The following is a 22,483-nucleotide window of genomic DNA, read 5'->3' as shown; positions in this document are numbered from 1 at the left end:
GCCTAATTCATGATAGTGTTTTAACTAAAGCTAATTTTAAAAGCAAAGTTATAATATTATTCATCTTTGCAAAGTACCTTCTTTTATTGATAACGTTCATCACTGAAATACGTGTATCGTATTACACTGGTTTCTTTGATCCAATTTTGTAAAACATGACTCGTACTGTAGATTTAGTCTTCTGTGAAATAACTCAATTAAGATATTTTCAAGGATTTTAATTATGGTTTCACCTCATTACACCCCTCTCAAAGCCCGTCTCAATTTTATTTTCTATAGGCTTAAGACCGTCTATGCCTAATACAAGCCATTTATTTAATGAAATTTTAGGAAAACTAACCTAGTTTATGTTACATTTTGTTCTGTAGTAGTAGTAGTAGTAGTAGTAGTAGTAGTAGTAGTAGTAGTAGTAGTAGTAGTAGTAGTAGTAGTAGTAGTAGTAGTAGTTCCTTTCTATAGCTAAGAATCCTCACAGTATGCTTCTTTCCTAGCTATGGTGCCATTCAGTGCGGAAAAATGGGGTTTCGGGAGACCTAACGTTGAGATGAAATGGTAATAAATTCAATCTGCTATTGAGCCGTTAATTTCTTTTATAGTGAAAATAAATATAAATTTCACCAAACCGATATTGTGCATTTACTCCAGGTGAATTTTCGTGATTATTGTTTTCTGATGCTATCATAAAACGAAAAAAACTACAAGGAAATACAGAAATAATTTCATAGGATACGATAAGATTTATAGGATATGAATCATAATGACCAGCACTGGGGTGGGGAGAACAATGAGTCCAAATTGCAAAGAGGGAAAACCCTGCAGTTGCGCATGAATTAGAAGTTGAAAGAATGCTGGACTGCAAAATGGGAAAAGATACGATGCAAAGACCTTTAAGTATTACAGGCTGTGCTACGAATGAAGTGTACTGACGACACTGATTCATACAGGTAATAAATAACAGATCTTGCTTCAATGATAGCAATTCGTATGCGCTATTTTACAATAACAGTAGAAAAAAATTGAAAAGAGGTATTAATTTTATTAATTCATCATTTTATTCAATACAATTATAAGCACTTACAGATCAAGATAAAAATCAATTATATTAGTTCAAGATTCACCTTAAAATATTCCTTTAGGATTTAAAAGTCAACTAGAACCACATGATATACTTAGGTGTTTTTATGATGCTCGTTTCGTGAATTTGAGCTGAAATAATAAAAATATCTATTTCAAATCTCAGTTGTATTTCATTATTCTGGGAAATTATTAATTTCACGTTAAAATTTCCTTAAAAATAGTTAACACGTAAAAATTCTTGAAATGCCTATTATTGAGATAAAAATGTAGAGAAAATTAAATAAAACCCCTCCCAGAAATCGTTGTTTTCAAACATGAGTTTGTCTCCGTTGACTTTTTTAAAAAGTAGCTTACATTTCATGGAGCTTACTTTTTCTACCAAAGAAATTAATTTCTAAAACCAACTTTGCCACAGTTCCCTTGGAAGTTAATTTTTAAAAAGAAGTTTACCACAGTTCCTAAGGAGATTTCCTTTTCCAAAGCGATTACTTCTAATCTCAAGGAGTTTTACTTCTATTCACAAAGGAGTTTACTTCTATCCAACAATTATTTTATTTTACATTACGGAGTTTCCACCTTTTCCAAAAGTAGTTTATCTCTTTGTCCCATGGAGTAGATTATGATATAACTTTCTTCATTTTCCTGTGGGATTTCACTTCTTTTTCCAACTCGGCACGGAAATGTCCGAAGGTCTCAACTGCCTCTCTCCCTCTAACATAAAAATGTTGAGACATCGGTAAAGAAGATAGGTTCCCAGATTCCTCTGTTCTGCAGCCTTCCAGGTACTCGCCACGCCGTAGAACGTCCCTCGAATGTCATTACATAAGTTCTGCAACCCTGAGAACAAAACTTCTTAAAGAACATTCGAGAATTTGAAATAAGCAAGGGAACATTGACTCGATCATGCACAGTTAGGTATATTAATTCCTAAGGATAACTGTAAATAATTCAACAGTTTATAAACTCAGGATAATTTGGTGAAATCAAAGAAATTTCTGATCCAATCATCAAATTAGCAATGGGATTTGCCTAACAACCTGTACTTATTAGCAGATGAGAAACATATTCAGTAAATGAAAAGGTAAAATTTCTTATTCAGATAATTATGCATAATTTTTTTTAAGGAGCATCTGTATGCATGTAAATAAAGGTGATTTACACTGAGTTCAAAGTTAAATCACCCAAGTCAAGTTTGTTGCAAGCAAGTTTGTTCCATCTATTTTGATGAATACCAAGACTAACTGCACTTATTAACGATGCGAATAGAAATCCTCAATTGTCTGACAGGTATTGTCATATAAATCAAGGAGGAGGCCCTACCTAGTTTTTCTTCAACACTATTACCATCATCAGACTCCACGCCCAAAATCAGTTGAATATAACAAGCAAACTGAAACTCAAGTATCACGGCGTTGTGTAATCTACTTCAAACTAATATCAGCCTTCACGATAAAAACCGTTAACCATCAACATCTAATAGTCACCCTTGTGTGACCCTTTTGGTTGACTATAAACATCGGTTTTGTTTCTAAATAAAGCTAATTGTTCGGGAGCTGTCCTTCTATCAGTACCTCTTCCCCCATATTGACACCCACCCCATGCTATGAGTGGGCAGCAACAAAACCAACCTTAGCCACGCTTCAAAAGCCATTGAATGTTGCCTTCAGTTGTGCTACTTCCATTTCAAATTCTGGGCTAAGAAATGTGCTACTGAAGGTCAAAGGTCAAAAAATATGTAAGTAGGCCATTACTTTTGGTAGTTGCCTCTCCATTAACTAAACTCTTCTTTTTGCACGATTTACGATCTAATATGCACTTTCTGATAGATACTGCTTATGTAATGTTGATAACATCTTAATAGTGTCCCCATTCAAAGAGGTCCACGTACATCACCTATCATCGTCCTCAATTGCCTGTTGTAGAAAAAGCTTTGTAATCTGGCTCGACAATTGTACCTTTCGTTCAAAGAAACTGGCATTCTTGGGTTATCGCGTCACTCGTAACAGTGTTCACCCTCTCCCTGAGAAGGCATCAGCTGTCCAGAAGTTCCTCACGCCATCGACTGCCAAATCATTACAGTAGATCTTAGGCATGGTGAACTACTTTACTATCACCAGTTCTTGCCAGCCATGACTGCCACTCTTGGCCTCCCCCTCTATGACTCCCAGAGGAGTAAGCCAAAAAACCTTAAGTAGGGCCTCTTTAGAAAGAGGCCTTCTTCAAAGCAATGAAAGCCCTAACAACTGCTACTGTTCTCCCCTTTCCCTTACCAACTGCACCCCTCCTACTATCCACTGATGCCAGTGATATTGCTTTTTGGGCAGTACTCAAATAAATGATCAACTGATTGCCCCACCCATGGACCTTCTTCAGTAGAAAACTTCCAAGGCACAATCCAGCTACTCTGCTTTTGACCACAGACTACTGAATAGTGTATTTGGCTTTCTATTAATTCTGCTACTTAAGAGAGCATGCACATCATTCAAACAGACCAAATGCGCCTTATGTAAGCCTTTACTCAACAGTCCGATGCCTGGTCTTCCCATTAGCACAGACATCTCCCTTCCATTTCAGAATAAAACTATCATTCCCCACATCCTTGGTAAACTGTGTAGAAGCCTTTTCCAGAAAAAAATTATGTCCATTGTACATCTGGAAATGTATTACTAAATCTTAGCAGAAACGTAATGAAAGGATTCCAAGAACCAAACCTACAGGACATCTTGCATGTCTCTCCAATGGGAAAGTGTCTCCTTCGATGACTCCAACACACCATCCTCCCCTGTGATGTCAATACTGGTAGGCCACGCTCGCTGATACCTGCCTCCATGTGTCAAAAAGAGTTTTAACTGATCCATGGCCTCTCACTCCCCTAAAGCTAATTTACTGCACAGTTACTTAAGTAGAAGTTTATATGGTATGGTTTTAGTAAAGATCCCAAGGATTGGGTCTGCACCTGTATTTCATGCCAAACTTCAAAAGTGCATTGAGACAGAATCGGGTGTGGGCACTTTTCCTTAGCCATCATCATCATTTTGCCGACACTCACAATAGCACAATTGGCTCCTAGCCAGGTCATAAGTACACTTACCATTTCACATTCATGAATTACTCTAGTCACTGGCCTAAAGCCATCACATGCAAGATGCAACATCCACCTCATGTACTGCGGTCCTATTTTCCTGATGAATAGCAAGTTTCGGCATCCCAGAGCATATTGGTCTCGACATGGTGCCACTTTCACCTCTTAATTGTGCACTGCATTAGGTAATATTCTTGGCATGGCCCTACATCAGATTACTGCATACTGTACATCACCACAGCTAACAGAATGGTGGAACGGTTCCATCATTCACTCAAAATTGGTTTGGATGTCCCTCTCTAATGACTTCACTTGATTTCCACAACTTCTCTGGGCTCCACCTGACTAAGGACAACATCCCAAGGGCACCTTGAATGTCTCGGTCCCTGATATGGCATTTGGTGCCCAATTGGTCGTCCCTGTGTCACTATTGAGAAATTTACTCTCTGCTATCAGACTTATAAGCCCTAAGGAAAGCCATACATTCCAAATTACCTACACACAACGACACACATCTTCAAGCCACTGCTTAGCTCTCCATATACAGGCCCATTTCTTGCCATCCATTGAACTCCAAAAGCTTTTGCTGCTCAAGGTTCATGGTAAAGAGGCTTGGATCATCATTGATCACCTAAAACCTGTATATCTCCTGCAAGACGACCTGCCAACAGTAAGACTCTCTTGGACATGTCACCCTCTTTCAAATGCATGTCTGCTTCCGAGGGGTGGGGGATCCATGTAATGCACGTACAGCAAGCAATGCACATGCAAATAAAGAAGGATTCCATATGTACATAGTTTTCAACAGTGAATCATCATCAGACTCCAAATCAAAAAGTCATTGAATTTAACAAGATCATTTCAAATCCATTATCATTGCATTGTTATGTTATCTATTTATATGCCAGTGTTTACCTTATTAATAAAAACTGTTGTCTGTAAACATGCAGTTATCACTCTTATATGATCCTTGGGGGCCTATAGATACCAGTGCTCTCTAAATAAAGTTAGTTGTTTGCCAGATTTCATTGTATCAATAGCTCCCCTGTTCCTGCCGCAGTATATTATGTGGTTATTAGAACTACACAAGTATTAGTGCCTGCATAGATAGATTTAGGTCATCTCTTAAGGACTGGGGAGTTAATTAGATACATAGTTAGGTGGTTGTAGTTAGGCAAGTGGCTTGCTGGTAGGCGAGTGAATGGGAGGACCTACCCACTCCCTTGTGAAAGTAAAAAAATTCTTCGTGTGCAAGAGAAACACTCATGTAAATTGACACCAAGAGATAATGTCAGCGTCCTGGTCACATACAATTGAAAGAAAAGAATGACTCCTGTGATAACCTTGACATTCTGCATTTAATTCTGCGAGATGTTTGTAGGACTCTTCTCAGAGTTTCTTATTTGTTCAGGAACCTTATTCGAAGAAATTGCAGATCCCTGTCAAGCCCATCTCATCTTTGGTTAGAAATTTAAGGTCTCAAGGTAGCAGATATTGGTACCCTTATACCTACAGTATATCTGAAATAAGGCTATGAAAGAAATCTGTATCATAATTAGAAATTGAAGTTACAGTTTTCATGCAAATCAAACATATTTCTATTTTAAACTAATAACGAATTGTAGCTAGATTACTTTACAGTAGTCATTGTTGTATGCAATACGTAACTTTTATACTTACAAATAGATATGTATCTTAACTTTATATTTAGGCTTTATATTAAATATGAAAAGAACATATTACTTGCGGAAATAAATGGTTACATGCTCTCAGCAATCTTCATAAAGAGATATGCAGTTAATAGCAATTTCTAAGCACTCTTCATCTGCAGGAAGAGTACCATCTTATAAAAATGCTTTCAAGACCAATACCTATTGCTGATATCATGGATGCCTCTCTTGTCCAAGCTTCAACTGGAATTGTGTTTTGAAACACATGGAGGGACACAACACCCAAGTCGTCTGCCCAAATATTTTGAATTCTTTTGGTTTTTTCACCTTTCTGAAATATACAAAGTGTAGTAAATATTCTATGTGCACATCGTTCAGACTTCAATTTTCATATGTCATTGACTAGTCTTCTCAGTACAATCTTTACTGTAACCTAATGTTAAAGCAAAGGTACAGCTACTCTACTATTCCATTCCTTCCATTCGGGTACAATTATAAGCCGACTTAACTGACGAATTCAAACCATAAGAATCTTAATGATAACAGAAAACTAAATGTTTACATATGGATATTTTCCGTTTTCAGAAGTTTCAGTCTACTATGTGTAATTCAACATCATTGAAACAATTTTTGAGTTTTGTGTAAATTAATTTTACCTGCGCCTCCTTTTTGTTGGATTTAAAGGCTTCGTAGAGATGATAGTAAGGTCTACACCTGGTGCCTTTGCCGATATAAAAGATGGAAGAGATGAAACATTTGAACCTCTCCTCCTCTCCCATTAATGCTCCTCTAAAAAAAAAAAAAAAAAACAGTTTAGGTTATATAGCAATACAGATTTAAATATAGAAGGTTTTTTTAACCTTCCACGTGGAATAGTTATTACACAATGTTGTACTGACCTATTTGTAGACAACCCAGTAAATGAAAGTTGACGCAAAAGTTTATGAGGAAGATTATCATTTGGTGTCTTAGGCATTTGATACACACTCAAAATTCCTTATGGTATATCAAAATTTCGGTGGTTATTGGCAGCATATGTCAAGTGATGTTTGATTTCATTGCATAACAAATTCTAATGTAATTCCACTTAATCGCATTAAAAGTAAAATGGAAAACTGACTAATAGCAGCATTCTATTCAAGCGGAGCAAAGGAATTACGACCAGTGCTCTATTTAGAGGAAGACAATAATGGTACATTACATTCAAATCGGTGTTCACACCCCATAATAATTAGAATTTCGAAGGAGGGGACGCTATTAATCATCATTACGCAAGACTCAAATTCATACAGAAAAGTAAATATATCCGATATAAAACTGTATAGATTTTAGAATTTAAATGGACGAACAAGAATGGCAGAATAATTTTCACTTATAACCATCGATATCAAAGTGCAGGCTATAAGTTCACTACAGTTTTCAACTTAATTTTTATCCAAATCACTGAATTATATACAAACGAACTCATCTAACATAGCCATTTGGAGTAGTGGTAAAAATCTATAAAAAATCTTCCTAAAGTCCATTGGAGTGACTGAGGAAGCACTGGAATTTTTGCGAAGCTACTTAACGAACAGGAAGACTATTGTAGAAGTTTCTGGAAACCGATCCAGTGAGAGAATTCTTATGAAAGGTGTACCACAGGGTAGTGTTCTTGGCCCTATCTTGTTCAACATATATACTATCGAGCAATCACACATCTTGAAAAAACAAAAAGTGGGCTTTAAACTATATGCAGATGATACTCAATTCTACCTTTCAATTTCAACAACACAAGATACAAAGAAGAAAATTGATGAGATAATGACTGAAATAAAAACATGGATGCAGAGAAAAAAGCTTAAATTAAATGATGATAAAACAGAATGTATGTTTTTTGGCACAAAGGTAGCTTTGAAGAATTACCAATTATTTCAAAGTATAAAAATTGGTGACGCTGATGTTAGGATTGTGCCTGTTGTGAAAAATTTGGGTGTACCGATAGATTGTAATTTGTCAATGAGGGATCAAATAGTGAACACAGTGAAAGTGTGTAACTATCACCTGAGAAACATAGCATTTATGAGAAAATATTTAACAGAGGACAGTAAAAAAATTTTAGTGATGAGTCACGTAATATCAAGGCTTGATTATTGCAATTCTCTGTACTATAAATTGCCCAATACACTACTAAGAAAGCTTCAAAATGTGCAAAACCGGGCGGCTAGACGGATAAAAGGCATTAAACTTCGGGAGAGAATAACTCCTGCATTGATCGATCTACATTGGTTATCTGTTAAGGCTAGAATTGAATTTAAGATTTGTATGTTGACTCACAAAGCACTTACAAGTGATAAGCCTAAATATCTTCGTGATTGCTTGGTCCCCTACCCTCAAGCTACTAGCGCTGCTGTAAGAGTTAGACATGCTGGTGACCCATATAGACTATTCGAAATTAGTGTGAATCATGCAATAGAAGGAAGACATTTTTGTTATGCTGCACCGAGACTCTTCAATGACCTTCCACTTGATGTCAAGAATAGCAAAAATGTGGCAGCTTTCAAGAAAAATCTGAAGACTTATCTCTTTGGAAAGTGTTATAATAGTGATCTGAAAACTATTAAGCCTGAATACAAATGCTAGCGAATAACTGAAAAGATACAGAGCAAAATATTAACTGGAAAGAAATTATTTTCACACACCAAGGCCCACCTGAACAGACTCTTAGTGTCTGATGGAGGGCGAGAAATAATAAACCCCTAAAAGTAAAAGTAAGTAAAGCCACGAGTAACCCTCAACTGTCTATTAATACAAAGCAGAAGTGTAAGCTTGAAGCTTTTTGTGTATCAAGGCTTAGGGGTTGCAGCCATTTGGTAACAAAATCGGATAAACAAAATAATCTATGATTAACAATTTGATTAGTAAGGAATTCTGATACACTCGTATAACAAAATCTTTCAAGTAATAAAATCTTCGTAGTATCAAAATCCGATGAGTAACAAAGAACTACTTTCTTTCATTAAAGATGAAATGAGCAGATTAAATCATGTGTACAGTGATAACTTCGTCAAACACAACCAGCTTCATCATAGTTGAGATACTTGTATACAATTACATACATATATGTGTGTAAGTATACATTGGAAAAACCGGAAAATCGAACCAGGAAACTGGCAACTATTGGGGGTATGCGTTACAAGGTGCGGGAGTCGCTTAAATTTTGGTGAACAAATTGGTTGACCTTCTATACCTAGACCGTGACCTTCATAATGAAGCTATTGACCATCTATACCTAGACCGTGACCTTCATAATGAGGTTATTGACCTTTTATACCTAGACCGTGACTTTCATAATGAAGCTATTAGGTAAATAAGCCTGCCAAATGTACTTTATTTCCACTGATATTTTCCCAAGAAATCTGGCTATATAGGTTCAACAAATATTGTAGACCCGTTTTTTTTAATTGGGAGGGACAAATGCTGATTAATTAAGTTAATTTGACGGGTTTAATTATGATTAATGAAATTAATTTGGGAGTGAAGCCTGATTAATGAAATTTTATTGATGAGAGCTGATTAATGAAATTAATTTTATTGATGAGAGCTGATTGATGAAATTAGTTCTAAGGGTGAGGGCTGAATAATGATATTAATTTGGGGGAGAAGGCCGAGTAAATTAATTTTGTGGGGGGAGTTCCATTAAAGAAGATAACTTTTTGCTTTACGATGATTAATTAAATAAAATATTTGGCTTTATGATGATCAATTAAATTAATTTTGGAGCTTAAGAAGATTAATGAAATTATTCTGCGGGTGGAGCCTAATTAGTGAAATTAATTCTAATTTTTGGGAGGTAACGGCTTATTAAGGGAATTTATTTTTGGGCGTTGAAGGAGGATTAATGAAATTTGATTTTGGTATTAGAGTCTGATTAATTGAACTTATTTTAAGGCTGGATGGCTGCTTAATGAAATTAATTTTCGGGGATAAACACTGATTAATGAAATTTATTTTGTTGGTGAAGTCCAATAAATGAATAATTTCAGGGGTTGAAGTCTGATTAATGATATCAAGTTTGGTGGGTGAAGGCTGCACTTTTGGGAAAAGGCTGATTGATGAAATTAATTTTGGGGATAAAGGCTCATTATTGTAGCTTTTTTTTTTTTGAGGTTGGAGTCTGCTTATTTAAGTTAATTTTTAATGGTGAAATATGATAAAATAGATTTTAGTGGGTAAAGGTTGCTCTATGGTATTTATCCTTGGGGTGAAGTTTGATTAATGAAATTAATTTTGGGAGCAAAGAATGATTAATGAAATCAGCTTTGGAGAAAAGTTTAACGAAATTAATTTTGGGAATTAGTGGAGGTTGGTTAATGAAATTGAGTTTTGTGGGTGAATTCTCCTTAACCCTGCGTGCATATCGTAAACCCCATGTGGAAACCTGGCACAAGCGCAGAACCATATTTTTCGAGATTCCCAGGATTATTTCAGATATTCCTGGAGTTAGAGGTGCACAGAGTCAGTTGGTCATGTGTATTGGTCAATGTAAGATAGGTCTAACCGAGCTCCACATATTCCCCAGATTTCAGCCCCTCAAATTTTCGTAGGTCATCAGGTGGGTACCATGTTACCGAAAAATGTACAAATCTTGATTTTGTATACTTTTACATTTTGATTATCTCAAATTGATATTTATAAAAGTTGTTGAGATTTTCAGTGAACATTGTTGAATAGTGTTGCAATGCAGTGACGTTATTTTGAGGCTGTGTGGCCACTTAATATAATTTGAATGTCTTATATAGATCTCTGATTGAGCTATAGGGGAAATACCTTATGTTAAACGACCCTCTTGGAAAAAAAAAAATTTGACACCTTTCAATTGCTCATATATACATTTTTTTTTCTGTTCTGTAACAGAGTGGTAAATGCAAAAGATATTTTAATATTTAGGTGGTTTACAATGCAAATTTTCAAATCACAGTTTTTTTTCTAACAAATTGATTTTTCTTTTTTCCCAGACACAGATTTGGAGTTTTTCACCCTAGGACATTGAAAATTGGCATGGATGTCCCAATACTTTCTTACTTCATCATCAAGATCATCATAAGAACTCAGGACAAGAACAATTTTATAGGCTGTTTTGTTAATATATATATTTTTATCAAGTTACTTTTTAGAAATATTTATAATAAATGGTAAATATTTTTTTCCTCTACCCCTAACATAGTATTAAAGAATGATTATTGATCAATGTTCATGTTTAATTTTTTTTATAGCTTTAACAATAAGGGAGTTATTTGATCCGAAAATTGGTGAGGGTACCAGGTTATCGAGGGCAGACCACAAATTTAAATTACCTTTGAGGGTGAAATTTGATTAATGAAACTAATATTGGAGTTTCCTGATTATTTATTCAAATAAATTCTGGTGGGTGAAAATTTATTAACAAAATTAATATTAGTGGGTGAGAATTGATCAATGAAATTAATATTGGTGGGTGGAGGCTACTTAATGGAATTTATTTTATGGGTAAAGGCTAATTTATATTAATTTGGTTGGTGAAAAGAGATAAAACTAATTTTGTTTGGTGGAAATTGGTTAGTGAAATTAATTATGATGGATGAAAATTGTCCAATAAAAATAATTTGGGGCGTTAAGATTCATAAACAAAATGGATTTATCGATGCTGAAATTTAATCAGTTAAATTTTTTTTCGGTAGTGAAGTCTGATTAATGAAATTAATTTTGGCGGTGAAGACTGATTAATAAAATTTATTTTGGTGGTTAAAATCTGATTAATTGAATTAATTTTTGGGGGTGAAGTCTGATTAATGAGATCAATTTTGAGGAGAGTTGACGTTTGTTTAATGAAGTTAATTTTGATAGGTGAAGTCTGCTAAATGAAATTAATATTGGGGATTAAAGCTGATTAATGAAATTAACTTTTGGGGGAAAGGCTGATTAAATTTGGGTGGTGAAGTTGATTAATAATATTAATTTTATCAGGTTTTAAGTTGATTTATGGATCAAAGGCTTATTAACCTAACGAATTTCTTGGTGGGTAGTCTGATTTATATAATTGATTTGGGGTAGTGAAGACTGATTAATGAAACCTATTTTGGGGATAAAGTCTGATTAATTCCTTTTTGGTGGTAAAGTCTCCTTAATGAGATTAATTTTGGGTGTATTGAAGTCTGTTTAATGATGTGAATTTTGGTGAGTGAAGCCTGCTTGATGATATTGATTTAGGGGATGAAGGCTGATTAAACAAATTAATTTTGGTTGGTGAAGTTTGCCTGATTAAATTATCTTTGAGGGCAAAGGCTATTTAACAAAATTGATGTTGGGGGTTGAAAGCGAATTAATTAAATCAATTTCTGTCGGTTAAGCCTTATTAATGTAATTAATTTTGGAGGGCTAATGGCTGCTTAATGAAAATTTTAGATTGTGAATTCTGACTGATTAAACTAATTTTTGTGGATGAATCTTGCTTAAACAAATTAAATTTGGTTTAGTCTGATTAATAGAATTAATTTTTGGATAAAGGCTTATTAATGAAATTAATTTATGGTAGAAGTCTGATCAATGAAATTAATTTATGGTAGAAGTCTGATCAATGAAATTTATTTATGGCATTAAAGTCCAATTAATAAAATTAATTTCTGCGGGTGAAGCCTGCTTAATTAAATAGTTATTTTTTTCGGAAGAAGGCTGATTGATGAAATAAATTTTGGAGAGAAGGCTGATTATTAGAATTAATTTCGTGGTGTGAAGTCTGATCAATTAAATTAATTTTCGGGTGTGAACTCGGATAAATCAAGTTATTTTGGTGGTTGAAGTCTGATTAATCAAATCAATTTTGTTGGATGAAGATTGATTGATAAAATAAAATTGTATGGGTATAAATACTGATTACCGCAATTGATATATGGGAGTGAAAGAATGAATGAATGATTTGAAGTTCTCTGACATCCTGACATCGAAGGTCATTGACGCCGATATCGTTTATTATAAAGAAAGATATAAAGAAAGATTAAAAGAATATTCAATTAAAACCAGAAAAGTAAATATGTTATAAATGTTAAATAGCATAAGAAGACCTGCTTCTGATATGAATTAAAAAAAATGCCATTAGCATTGTACGACACATGTCCAAGGATCTCGGCAAGGATGAACCTGCCATCCTTACATATGGGAGTGAAAGAATGAATGAATGATTTGAAGTTCTCTGACATCCTGACATCGAAGGTCATTGACGCCGATATCGTTTATTATAAAGAAAGATATAAAGAAAGATTAAAAGAATATTCAATTAAAACCAGAAAAGTAAATATGTTATAAATGTTAAATAGCATAAGAAGACCTGCTTCTGATATGAATTAAAAAAAATGCCATTAGCATTGTACGACACATGTCCAAGGATCTCGGCAAGGATGAACCTGCCATCCTTACATATGGGAGTGAAAGAATGAATGAATGATTTGAAGTTCTCTGACATCCTGACATCGAAGGTCATTGACGCCGATATCGTTTATTATAAAGAAAGATATAAAGAAAGATTAAAAGAATATTCAATTAAAACCAGAAAAGTAAATATGTTATAAATGTTAAATAGCATAAGAAGACCTGCTTCTGATATGAATTAAAAAAATGCCATTAGCATTGTACGACACATGTCCAAGGATCTCGGCAAGGATGAACCTGCCATCCTTACATATGGGAGTGAAAGAATGAATGAATGATTTGAAGTTCTCTGACATCCTGACATCGAAGGTCATTGACGCCGATATCGTTTATTATAAAGAAAGATATAAAGAAAGATTAAAAGAATATTCAATTAAAACCAGAAAAGTAAATATGTTATAAATGTTAAATAGCATAAGAAGACCTGCTTCTGATATGAATTAAAAAAATGCCATTAGCATTGTACGACACATGTCCAAGGATCTCGGCAAGGATGAACCTGCCATCCTCACCCCGAGCCTCTATGATTAATGAAACTGATATTGGGTGGTGTATTCTAATTAATTAAATAAATTTTTGGGGTTGATGGCTGCTTAAAGAAATTAACTTTGGAAAGTAAAAACCGATTAATGAAATTAATGTTGGTGGGTGAAGACTGATAAATGAATTAATTTTATGGATTGATGGATTCTTAATTAAATTTATTTGGAGGGTGACGTCTGGTTAATGGAATTAATTATTGTGATGAAGTCTGATTAATTAAATTTATTTTGGTGTAGGAATCCTACTCAATATTAATTATCGAGGTGAAGACTGATTAATGCAACTAATTTAGGTGGGTGAAGTGTGATTAACGATATTAATTTTGGGGGTAAAGCCTGATTAATGAAATTGGTTTTTGGGGTAAAGTCTGAATGATGAAATCAATTTTGTGGGTGGTCTGATTGATGAAATTAATCTTGGTCGTTGAAAATTGATTAATCAAATTGATTTTGATGGGTGAAAATTGACTAATGAAAATAATTGGGGGTAAAGACTCTTAACGAAAATGATTTTGCGATGCTGAGATTTTATTAATTAAATTCATTTTCTGTGAAGTATGATTAATTGAATTAATTTAGGGGGTGAAGACTGACCAATGAAATCTATTGTGTTGGTTGAAATCTGGTAAGTCAAGTTAATTTTTTGGGGTAGTCTAATTAATGAAATTAAGTTTAGTGGGTGAAGCCTGCTCAGTAAAATTAATTTTGGAAATGAAGGCTGATTAATGAAAATAAGTTTGTTGGTGAAGGCTGATTATTTAGATTAATTTTGAGGGTTGAAGTCTGATTAATAAGATTAATTCTGGTTGGTGAAGGCTCTTTAATCAAGTTGATTTGTGGGGCAAAGTCTAATTAAAGAATGTCTTTTTGGGAAGGAAGTCTGATTTATGGAATTGATTTGAGGTACTGAGGACTGTTAAATGAAATCTATTTTGGGGGCAAAGTCTGATTGATTTAATTTTTTGTGGTGAAATCTGATTAATGAAATTTATTTTGGGTGGCGTTGAAGTCTGTTTAATAGAATTAATTTTGGTGGATGAAGTCTACTTGATGATTTTAATTTTGGGAATGAAGGCTGATTAATGAAAGTAACTTTGGTGGGTGAAGGTTGCTTAATGAAATTACTTTGGGGGTAAAGGCTAATTAACGAAATTCATATTGGGGATTGAAAGCAGATTAATTAAATAGATTTTTTGTCTGCAAAATCTGATTAAGGGGGCCAGTCGGCTAATGGCGTTTTTTTAACGAAATGTTTTTGGGGGTTGGAAGGATGATCATTGAAATTAATTTTTGGTGGGAGAGTCTGGTTAATTAAATTAATTTTTGGGGTTGATGTCTGTTCAATGAATTTTTCTTTTCTTTCGGGGGCAAAGGATGAATAATGATATTGATTTTGGGGTAAATTCTGATTAAAGTAGTTATTTTTTGGGGGGTTGAAGTCTGATTAATGAAATTCATTTTGGTGGGTGAAGGGTGATTAATTAAAACAATTTTAGAGATTTGGGACGAAGTCTGATTGATGAAACTGATTTTATGGGTAAAGTCTGATTAAGGAATTTAATTTTTGTGTATAAAGGTTGCTCAATAAAATCAAATATCGGGGTGAAGGTTAATTAATCAAATTAATTTTGAAGTGTGATTAGTGATATAAATTTTGGGGCTAAAACCTGATTAGTAAAATTGATCTTTGTGGGGTAAAGGCCAATCAATGAATTTGACGTTCGCAGGTGGAGTCTGATTAATGAAATTAATTTTGTTGGTTAAGTTTGATTAGTGAAATTAATGTTGTTAGGTGAAGATCGATTAATTAAATTAACTTTGGTGGAAGAATATTTATAGTTAAATCAATTTTGGTGGGCATAGACTTTAATGAAATTCATTTTCGGGGCTAAAGGATGATTAATGAAATTCATTCTAGGGATGAAGTCTAATTGAATTGAATTGATTTAGGGGATGAAGACTGATTAATGAAATTAATTTTGTCGGGTGAAGGCTCTTCAAGGAAGTTGACTTTTGTGGTATAGGCGAATTAATGAAATTAATATTTATTGTTGAAATGTGACTAATGAAATTGATTTTGTGGATATAAACTTAAAACGAAATTGATTTTAGAAGGGGGGTGAAGGCAGATTAATGACAATTATTTTGGTGGGTGAAGTACGATTTATGAAATTAGTTTTTTTTGTGAAGTCCGATAGATGAAATTAATTAACGAGTTTAATTTTTGGTGGGTGAAGGGTGCTTAATTAATGAATTTTATTTTCGTTGGTGGGGGCTGCTTAGTGAGAATGTTTTTGGGGAATAAAAGCTGATTAATAAAATTGATTTTTGGATGTTGAAGTCCGATTAATGAAATTAATTTGGTTGGTGAAGATTTATAATGGAAATTAAATTTTTTAAGTGAAGTCTGATTGATTAATGAAATTTATTTTGGTGGGTGAAGGCTGCTTAGTGAAAATACTTTTTGGGCATGAAGGCTGATTAATAAAATTGATTTTTCGATGTTAAAGGCTGATTAATGAAATTGATTTGGGGGGCAAAGTCTGATTAATGAAATTAATGTGTAGGGATAAAGTTTGATTCATCACCATCATCGTATGCTCTTACGCCTATTGTACCACCCGTGTGTCGCACGATCGTACATAGTAACGACATTTCTCTTTTTTGTATATATTATCCTTTGTATCTTCGCTCTCCCCTCGCACTGACAGCAACTTGCATCAACCTGTCTGCTTTTCTTATTGTTAAATACTAACAGAACCGGTTGCCGGTTGGACAAAAAATAGCCTGTTGTATTTTGTGACCACTTTGCCGGGACTTGGTGTGTATATAAAATGTTATTTTCCTTATAAAATAAATTTTTGAACATACTTACCTGATAGTTATATATATATAGCTATCCAATCGCCGATTGGATGGCCAGGTGTACCACCTGCGCGCCTCCAGTGAGGTACCTGGAACCATTCCATGATTCTTCAGATCTTCCATGCCTCTAGTCTCTAGAGGGGAGGAGGGTGGGAATTTAATTATATATAACTTTCGGGTAAGTATGTTAAAAAATTTATTTTATAATGAAAATAAAATTTTTAAACATAAGACTTACCTGGTAGTTATATATATAGCTGATTAACACCTTTGGTGGAGGGTTAGAGATAGCCAATATAGTTGGAATTCTGCTTAAGAGTTAATAAAAACAAGCTTAAGGGTTCATACCTGATAAGGAAGCTGACTTCAATGATTCTCTGCCTCATTTTGTCCGTTTTCCTTATGAGATCCAGCAATCCTCTCAGGGGGCTGAAAATCTCTAGGAGTTGTCAAACCGGTGTACATACCTCTATGTGACAGAGCCTCCTCTAATACCCAGTTCCGGGAGCTCTCAAGGAACAAAATTGACCACCTGACCAAATCAATGATTGCGAAAGACTGTCGCAATCTCCACAAGACAACCGTAAAAAACAAATTAATAGTTCCAAGAGAAGAAAAAGGTATTAGGATTATGGGAATGTAGTGGTGGATCCTTCCCCCACTACTGCACTCGCTGCTGTGAATGGTCCCAGAGTGTAGCAGTCCTCATAAAGAGTCTGGACGCTTTCCAGATAGTGAAGCGAACACAGATTTGCTCCTCCAAAAGGTTGTGTCCATAATGCTCTGCAACGATCTATTCTGTTTGAAGGCCCCTGAGGTTGCTACAGCTCTAACTTCATGAGTCTTGACCTTTAAAAGTCTAAAGTCCGTCTCACTGCAATGTGTATGAGCCTCTCTTATTAAAAGTCTGATGAAGAATGAAAGGGCTTTCTTTGACATCTGCAAGGAGGGCTTCTTGACCAAGCACCGCAGAGCTTCCCTTCCGACTTGCCTCGCAACTCTTTCGTTCTGTCCAAGTAGAACTTCAGGGCTCTTACTGGGCATAGGACTCTCTCCAACTCTTTGCTAACCACATCCGAAAGATTCGGAATCTCAAAAGCCTTGGGCCAAGGTTGAGAAGGGCGTTCATTCTTGGCGAGAAAGCCCAACTGCAATAAGCAGATAGCTTTGTTATCTCGAAAACCAACGTTTTTACTAAACGCATGGATTTCACTAACTCTCTTGGCTGTTGCCAGACTAACCAAGAAAAAGGTCTTCATCGAAGTTGAGTGCAAGGGCTCAAACCTGTCACTCATAAGGAACTTCAGGACTATATCCAGATTCCAAGCTGGTGAATCCTGGTGACGTTGCTTTGAGAAAGGTCCAAGTTTCTGTGCCTGAATACAGTTGCCAACATACTCCTGTATCCCTTGATGGTGGATGATGAAAAATTCTGCTTCCTTCGCAGGTATAAAAGGAAGTCAGCAATCTGAGTTACAGAGGTACTGGATGAGGAAACAGAGTTGACTGTGCACCATTCTCTAAAAACCTCCCACTTGGATTGATAGACCCTGATGGTCAAAGGCCTTCTTGCTCTTGCAATAGCTCTAGCTGCCTCCTTCGAAAAACCTCTAGCTCTTGTGAATTTTTCAATAGTCTGAAGGCAGTTCGCTGAAGATTTTGGAGACTTTGATGGTGCCTTTCCAAGTGGGGCTGTTTGCATAAATCTACTCTTAATGGCAGGCTTCTTGGAGTGTCCACCCTCCATTCCAGTACCTCTGTGAACCATTCTCTTGAGGGCCAAAAGGGGGCTACTAAAGTCACTCTGGTCCCTTCGCTTGACACAAACTTTTGTAACACCTTGTAAAGGATCTTGAACGGTGGAAAAACGTACACATCCAGATTGGACAAATCTAGCAGGAAAGATCTGGCACTGGTGGGCAATAAGCCTCTAGCCTCTTTGTCTTAGAGGTCGCGAAAGGTCTATACACGGGCGACCCCAAAGTCGCCACAAATTCTTGCAAACTCCTTGATGGAGTGTCCACTCTGTGGGTAGGACTTGACCTCTCCTGCTGAGGCTGTCTGCCATCACGTTCTTCTCCCCTTGAATGAACCTTGTAATCAGAACTACATTTCTTTCCTTTGCCCAGAAGAGGAGATTCCTCACCGTCTCGTAAAGGGATATAAGGTGGGTTCCGCCTTGCTTGGCAATGTAAGCCAATGCTGTAGTGTTGTCGGCATTGACCTGCACCACTTTGTTCAGAACTGACCCTTCGAAGCTTCTTAGGGCCAACAGGACTGCTAACAATTCCTTTTGGTTGATGTGGAAGCTCTTTTGAACCTCTGTCGACAACCCCGAAACTTCCAACTTGCCCAGTGTTGCTCCCCACCCAGAGTCCGAGGCTTCGGAACAAAACACAAGGTCTGGGTTCTTCTGTTCTAAGGGGTAACCTTCTTGAAACTTGTCTGGATCATTCCACCACTGAAGGCAACTTCTTATGGATTCCGTAACTGGAATGCACATCGTCTCTAAATCCTTCTCCCTGTTCCAATGATGATTGTGGTGGAATTGGAGAGGTCGAAGATTCAGCCTTCCTAGAGAGACAAACTGTTCCAACGAGGAGAGGGTTCCCAACAGGCTCATCCACTTCCTCGCAGAACACATCTGCTCCTTTAGAAACGATTGCAGTTTCAAGATGGCTTGCTCCGTCCTTAAGGGAGACGGAAAAGCCCGAAAAACTCGACCCTGAATCACCATCCCCAAATAGAGTATCTTTTTTGATGGTGTCAGAAGAGATTTGTCCTTGGTGACAAGAAGACCAATTCTTCTGTTAATTTCAAAGTTATCTGAAGATCCTTCAGGAAGTGATCGTAAGAGCAAGCTCTGAGAAGCCAATCGTCTAGATACAAGGAGGCTCTGATGCCTCTTGAGTGGAGAATCCTTGCTACATTGAGCATAAGTTTCGTAAATATTTGAGGAGCGGTGCTGAGGCCGAAACGCAGGGCTCGAAACAAACTCTTCCCCCATGAAGACGAACCTCAGATAATGCTTGAAGCTCGGATGAATTGGGATGTGAGAGTAAGCATCCTGGAGGTCTAATGAGACCATCCAGTCGCCCTTTTTTACTGCTGCAAGCACTGACTTTGAAGTCTCCATAGAGAACTTCGTCTTTTGGACAAATGTGTTGAGTGTACTTACGTCCAAAACTGGACGCCATCCCCCCTAGTTCTTGGGAACCAGGAACAGGCAGTTGTAAAAACCTGGTGACTGTAAGACCTGCACTCTCTCTATGGCCCCCTTCTCCAACAAGAGAGATGCTTGGAGTTGTAAAGCTTGCCTCTTTGACTCCTCTCTGTATTTGGGAAAGAGATCTACTGGGGTTAAAACCAAAGGAGGTTTCCCCATAAAAGGGATTTTGTAACCCTCCTTCAGAAGTTGTACTGACCAAAGGTCTGCCCCCCTCATCTCCCACGCTTGCCAGAAGTTATGTAGTCTGGCTCCTACTGCCTGAAGGCGAAAGCAGTCAAGACTCTGCTTCGCCCAGTATTGAATCCTCTCCTCTTTGCTCTCCTTCCATCGGGCCTAGAGCTACCCCTGCTGGAAGTCTTCCCTCGAAAGGGCTGAGAAAACTTAGGCAAAGATGTTTCATCCTTTGGTTTGCGGCTAGAGAAGGAGGATGGTAGGACCTTTCTTGACGTCTTTGAGACCAGATCTTGGGTGGCCTTCTGAGTCAATGCGGAAGAAATCTCTCTAATCAGATCTTGCGGAAAAAGAGAGGAAGACAGCGGAGCATATAACAACTCCGATTTCTGAAAGTGAGTAACCCTAAGAGACAGAAACGAACACATCTGAGCTCTTTTCTTAAGTATTCCTGCTGCGAAAACCACTGCCAACTCATTCGATCCGTCTCGTAACGCCTTATCCATACAGGACATGATATGGATTAAGCTAGAAGAGTCACCTTTTTTAAGCGCAGAAACCTTCTTGTTCAAGGCTCCCAGAGTCCAATCGTGGAAATTGAAAACCTCGAAGGCTCTAAAGACGCCTTTGAGAAGATGGTCTAACTCCGAAGTAGACCAGAGAATCTTGGTCATCCTCATGGCCGATCGATGGGGAGCATCCACTAGACTTGAGAAATCTCCCTGGGCAGAGGCAGGAACTCCCAAGCCGAGAACTACTCCCGTATCGTACCAGATACTAGATCTAGATGCTAATCTAGTCGGAAGGAACGCGAAGGCTGCTTTCCTTTGGTCTTTTTTGGACTCCATCCAGTCTCCTATCATCCTAAGAGCTCTTTTTGATGATCGTGACAGAACCATTCTGGTTAAAAGAGCCTTCTTCGACGTCTTCCCAAGCGTAAATTCTGATGGTGGCGAACGTGGAGCAACGGGCACAAAAGAATCTGGAAACTCATCGTTAAAAACTTTCTTGAGTTTCTTCTGATAACTCCTCAAACAGTTCGACGGGAAAGATGATCGTCAATGTCTTCCTCTGACAAAGCCCCTTGACGCTCGGTGAAACGCTCGCGATCCAAGCAATTGGAACTAAAGTGTTCTTGATCTCGACTCTTGATTTGACTAAGTTCATCATGAAGTCCGAAGCTCGCATCCTCAAAGTCATGATTCCTTTCTTGACTTTCGTGTAAGGAAGCTCGACGCTCGGTGTCATGTCACGCATAACGCTCGGTGTCACGTCCCGCATAACGCTTGACATCGTGTCCTGCTTGACACTTGACGCTGCGTACCGCTTGACGCTCGACGTCCAGCCTGGCTGCTCGCCACTCGACGTTGCGTCCTGGAGGACGCTCGACATCACGTCTCGCTGGCAATTCTATGTCCTGTATTGTAGGACGCTCGACGTCACGTCTAGCAGGACGCTCAACGTCACGCTTTGCTAGACGATCTAGAACACGTCCTGTAGGGCGTTCAATGCTATATATAGTAGGAGGCTCGACGCCTCGCTCTGGAGGACACTCGACATTGCGTCTAGCTGGATGTTCAAAATCACTTCCTGTAGGACGTTCAACATCACTTTTATTAGGATGTTCGGCGCCTCGCTTTGTAGGACGCTCGACGTCACATATCGCAGGACGTTTGACGTTACGTTTCACTGGATATTCAAGATCACGTCCTGTAGGACATTTAACGTCACTTTTATAAGGACGCTCGGCGCTTCGTGCTATTGGCCGCTCACTGTCACGACTGGCTGCTTGACGCCTCGCGTCACGTTTGGTTGCCTGACGTTCATGGTCAAGATTATGCCCCTTTCCTTATTAGGAACAGTTATAGGACATTTAATGAGGAAGATGTCCAAACGTTCGTCCTCGAGAGTCTCACGACTCACTGCCTTGCGCCGCTTGGCGTCCAGAAAGGAAGCTTCCTGACGTTCAGGATCTAGGCACGCTACCCTTTTATTGTCTGTAGCTTAGTAGCTTTGCATAAATGAAGAGAGTCTCTGCTGCATCTCTTGCAGCATATTAAGATTCGGGTCAACTTGTTGTGATACAGGTGATGCCATGTCAATCACAGGTTCGCTCTCCACGCCGCTCAAAGAATGCTCAGAGCGTCCAGAGGGCGAAAATCAATCTGATGGCGGAGGAGGAGCATGAACCGAGATCATGTCCGGTTCAGACAACTGCCCAACAACTGGACGATTCTTTACAGAATCCAACGTCCTTACAGGACGTTTGGCAGGCGAGCTCTCTTCGGTGGAAGGAAAACGCTCTGGACTGCTCCAATAGCTACAACCAGAGCTTGCGGTGTCCTAGAAGGACGCTGGTCGACTTTATCCATTTTCCTCTTAAGAGGTCTGGACGCTTAACGCC

General features: G+C 37.4%; 1 protein-coding gene across 1 annotated transcript in view; it reads right to left on the bottom strand.

Moving 5' to 3' along the window:
* Positions 1–1,021: 1,021 nt before the first annotated feature.
* Positions 1,022–22,483, bottom strand: part of LOC137642123 (ankyrin repeat and LEM domain-containing protein 1-like) — a 24,211-nt gene continuing 2,749 nt past the window's right edge. The window contains exons 2-4 of the mRNA XM_068374673.1: positions 6,486–6,618; positions 6,031–6,160; positions 1,022–1,914 (exon numbers count right to left, since the gene is read on the bottom strand). Of these exons, the coding sequence (XP_068230774.1) occupies positions 1,730–1,914; positions 6,031–6,160; positions 6,486–6,618 (448 nt within the window). The 3' untranslated portion in view covers positions 1,022–1,729. The remainder of the gene's footprint in view (positions 1,915–6,030; positions 6,161–6,485; positions 6,619–22,483) is intronic.

Source organism: Palaemon carinicauda, chromosome 6 (assembly GCF_036898095.1).
Source record: "Palaemon carinicauda isolate YSFRI2023 chromosome 6, ASM3689809v2, whole genome shotgun sequence".
Classification (NCBI taxonomy): Eukaryota; Metazoa; Arthropoda; class Malacostraca; order Decapoda; family Palaemonidae; genus Palaemon; species Palaemon carinicauda.
This window is presented reverse-complemented; position numbering and strand designations above follow the sequence as displayed.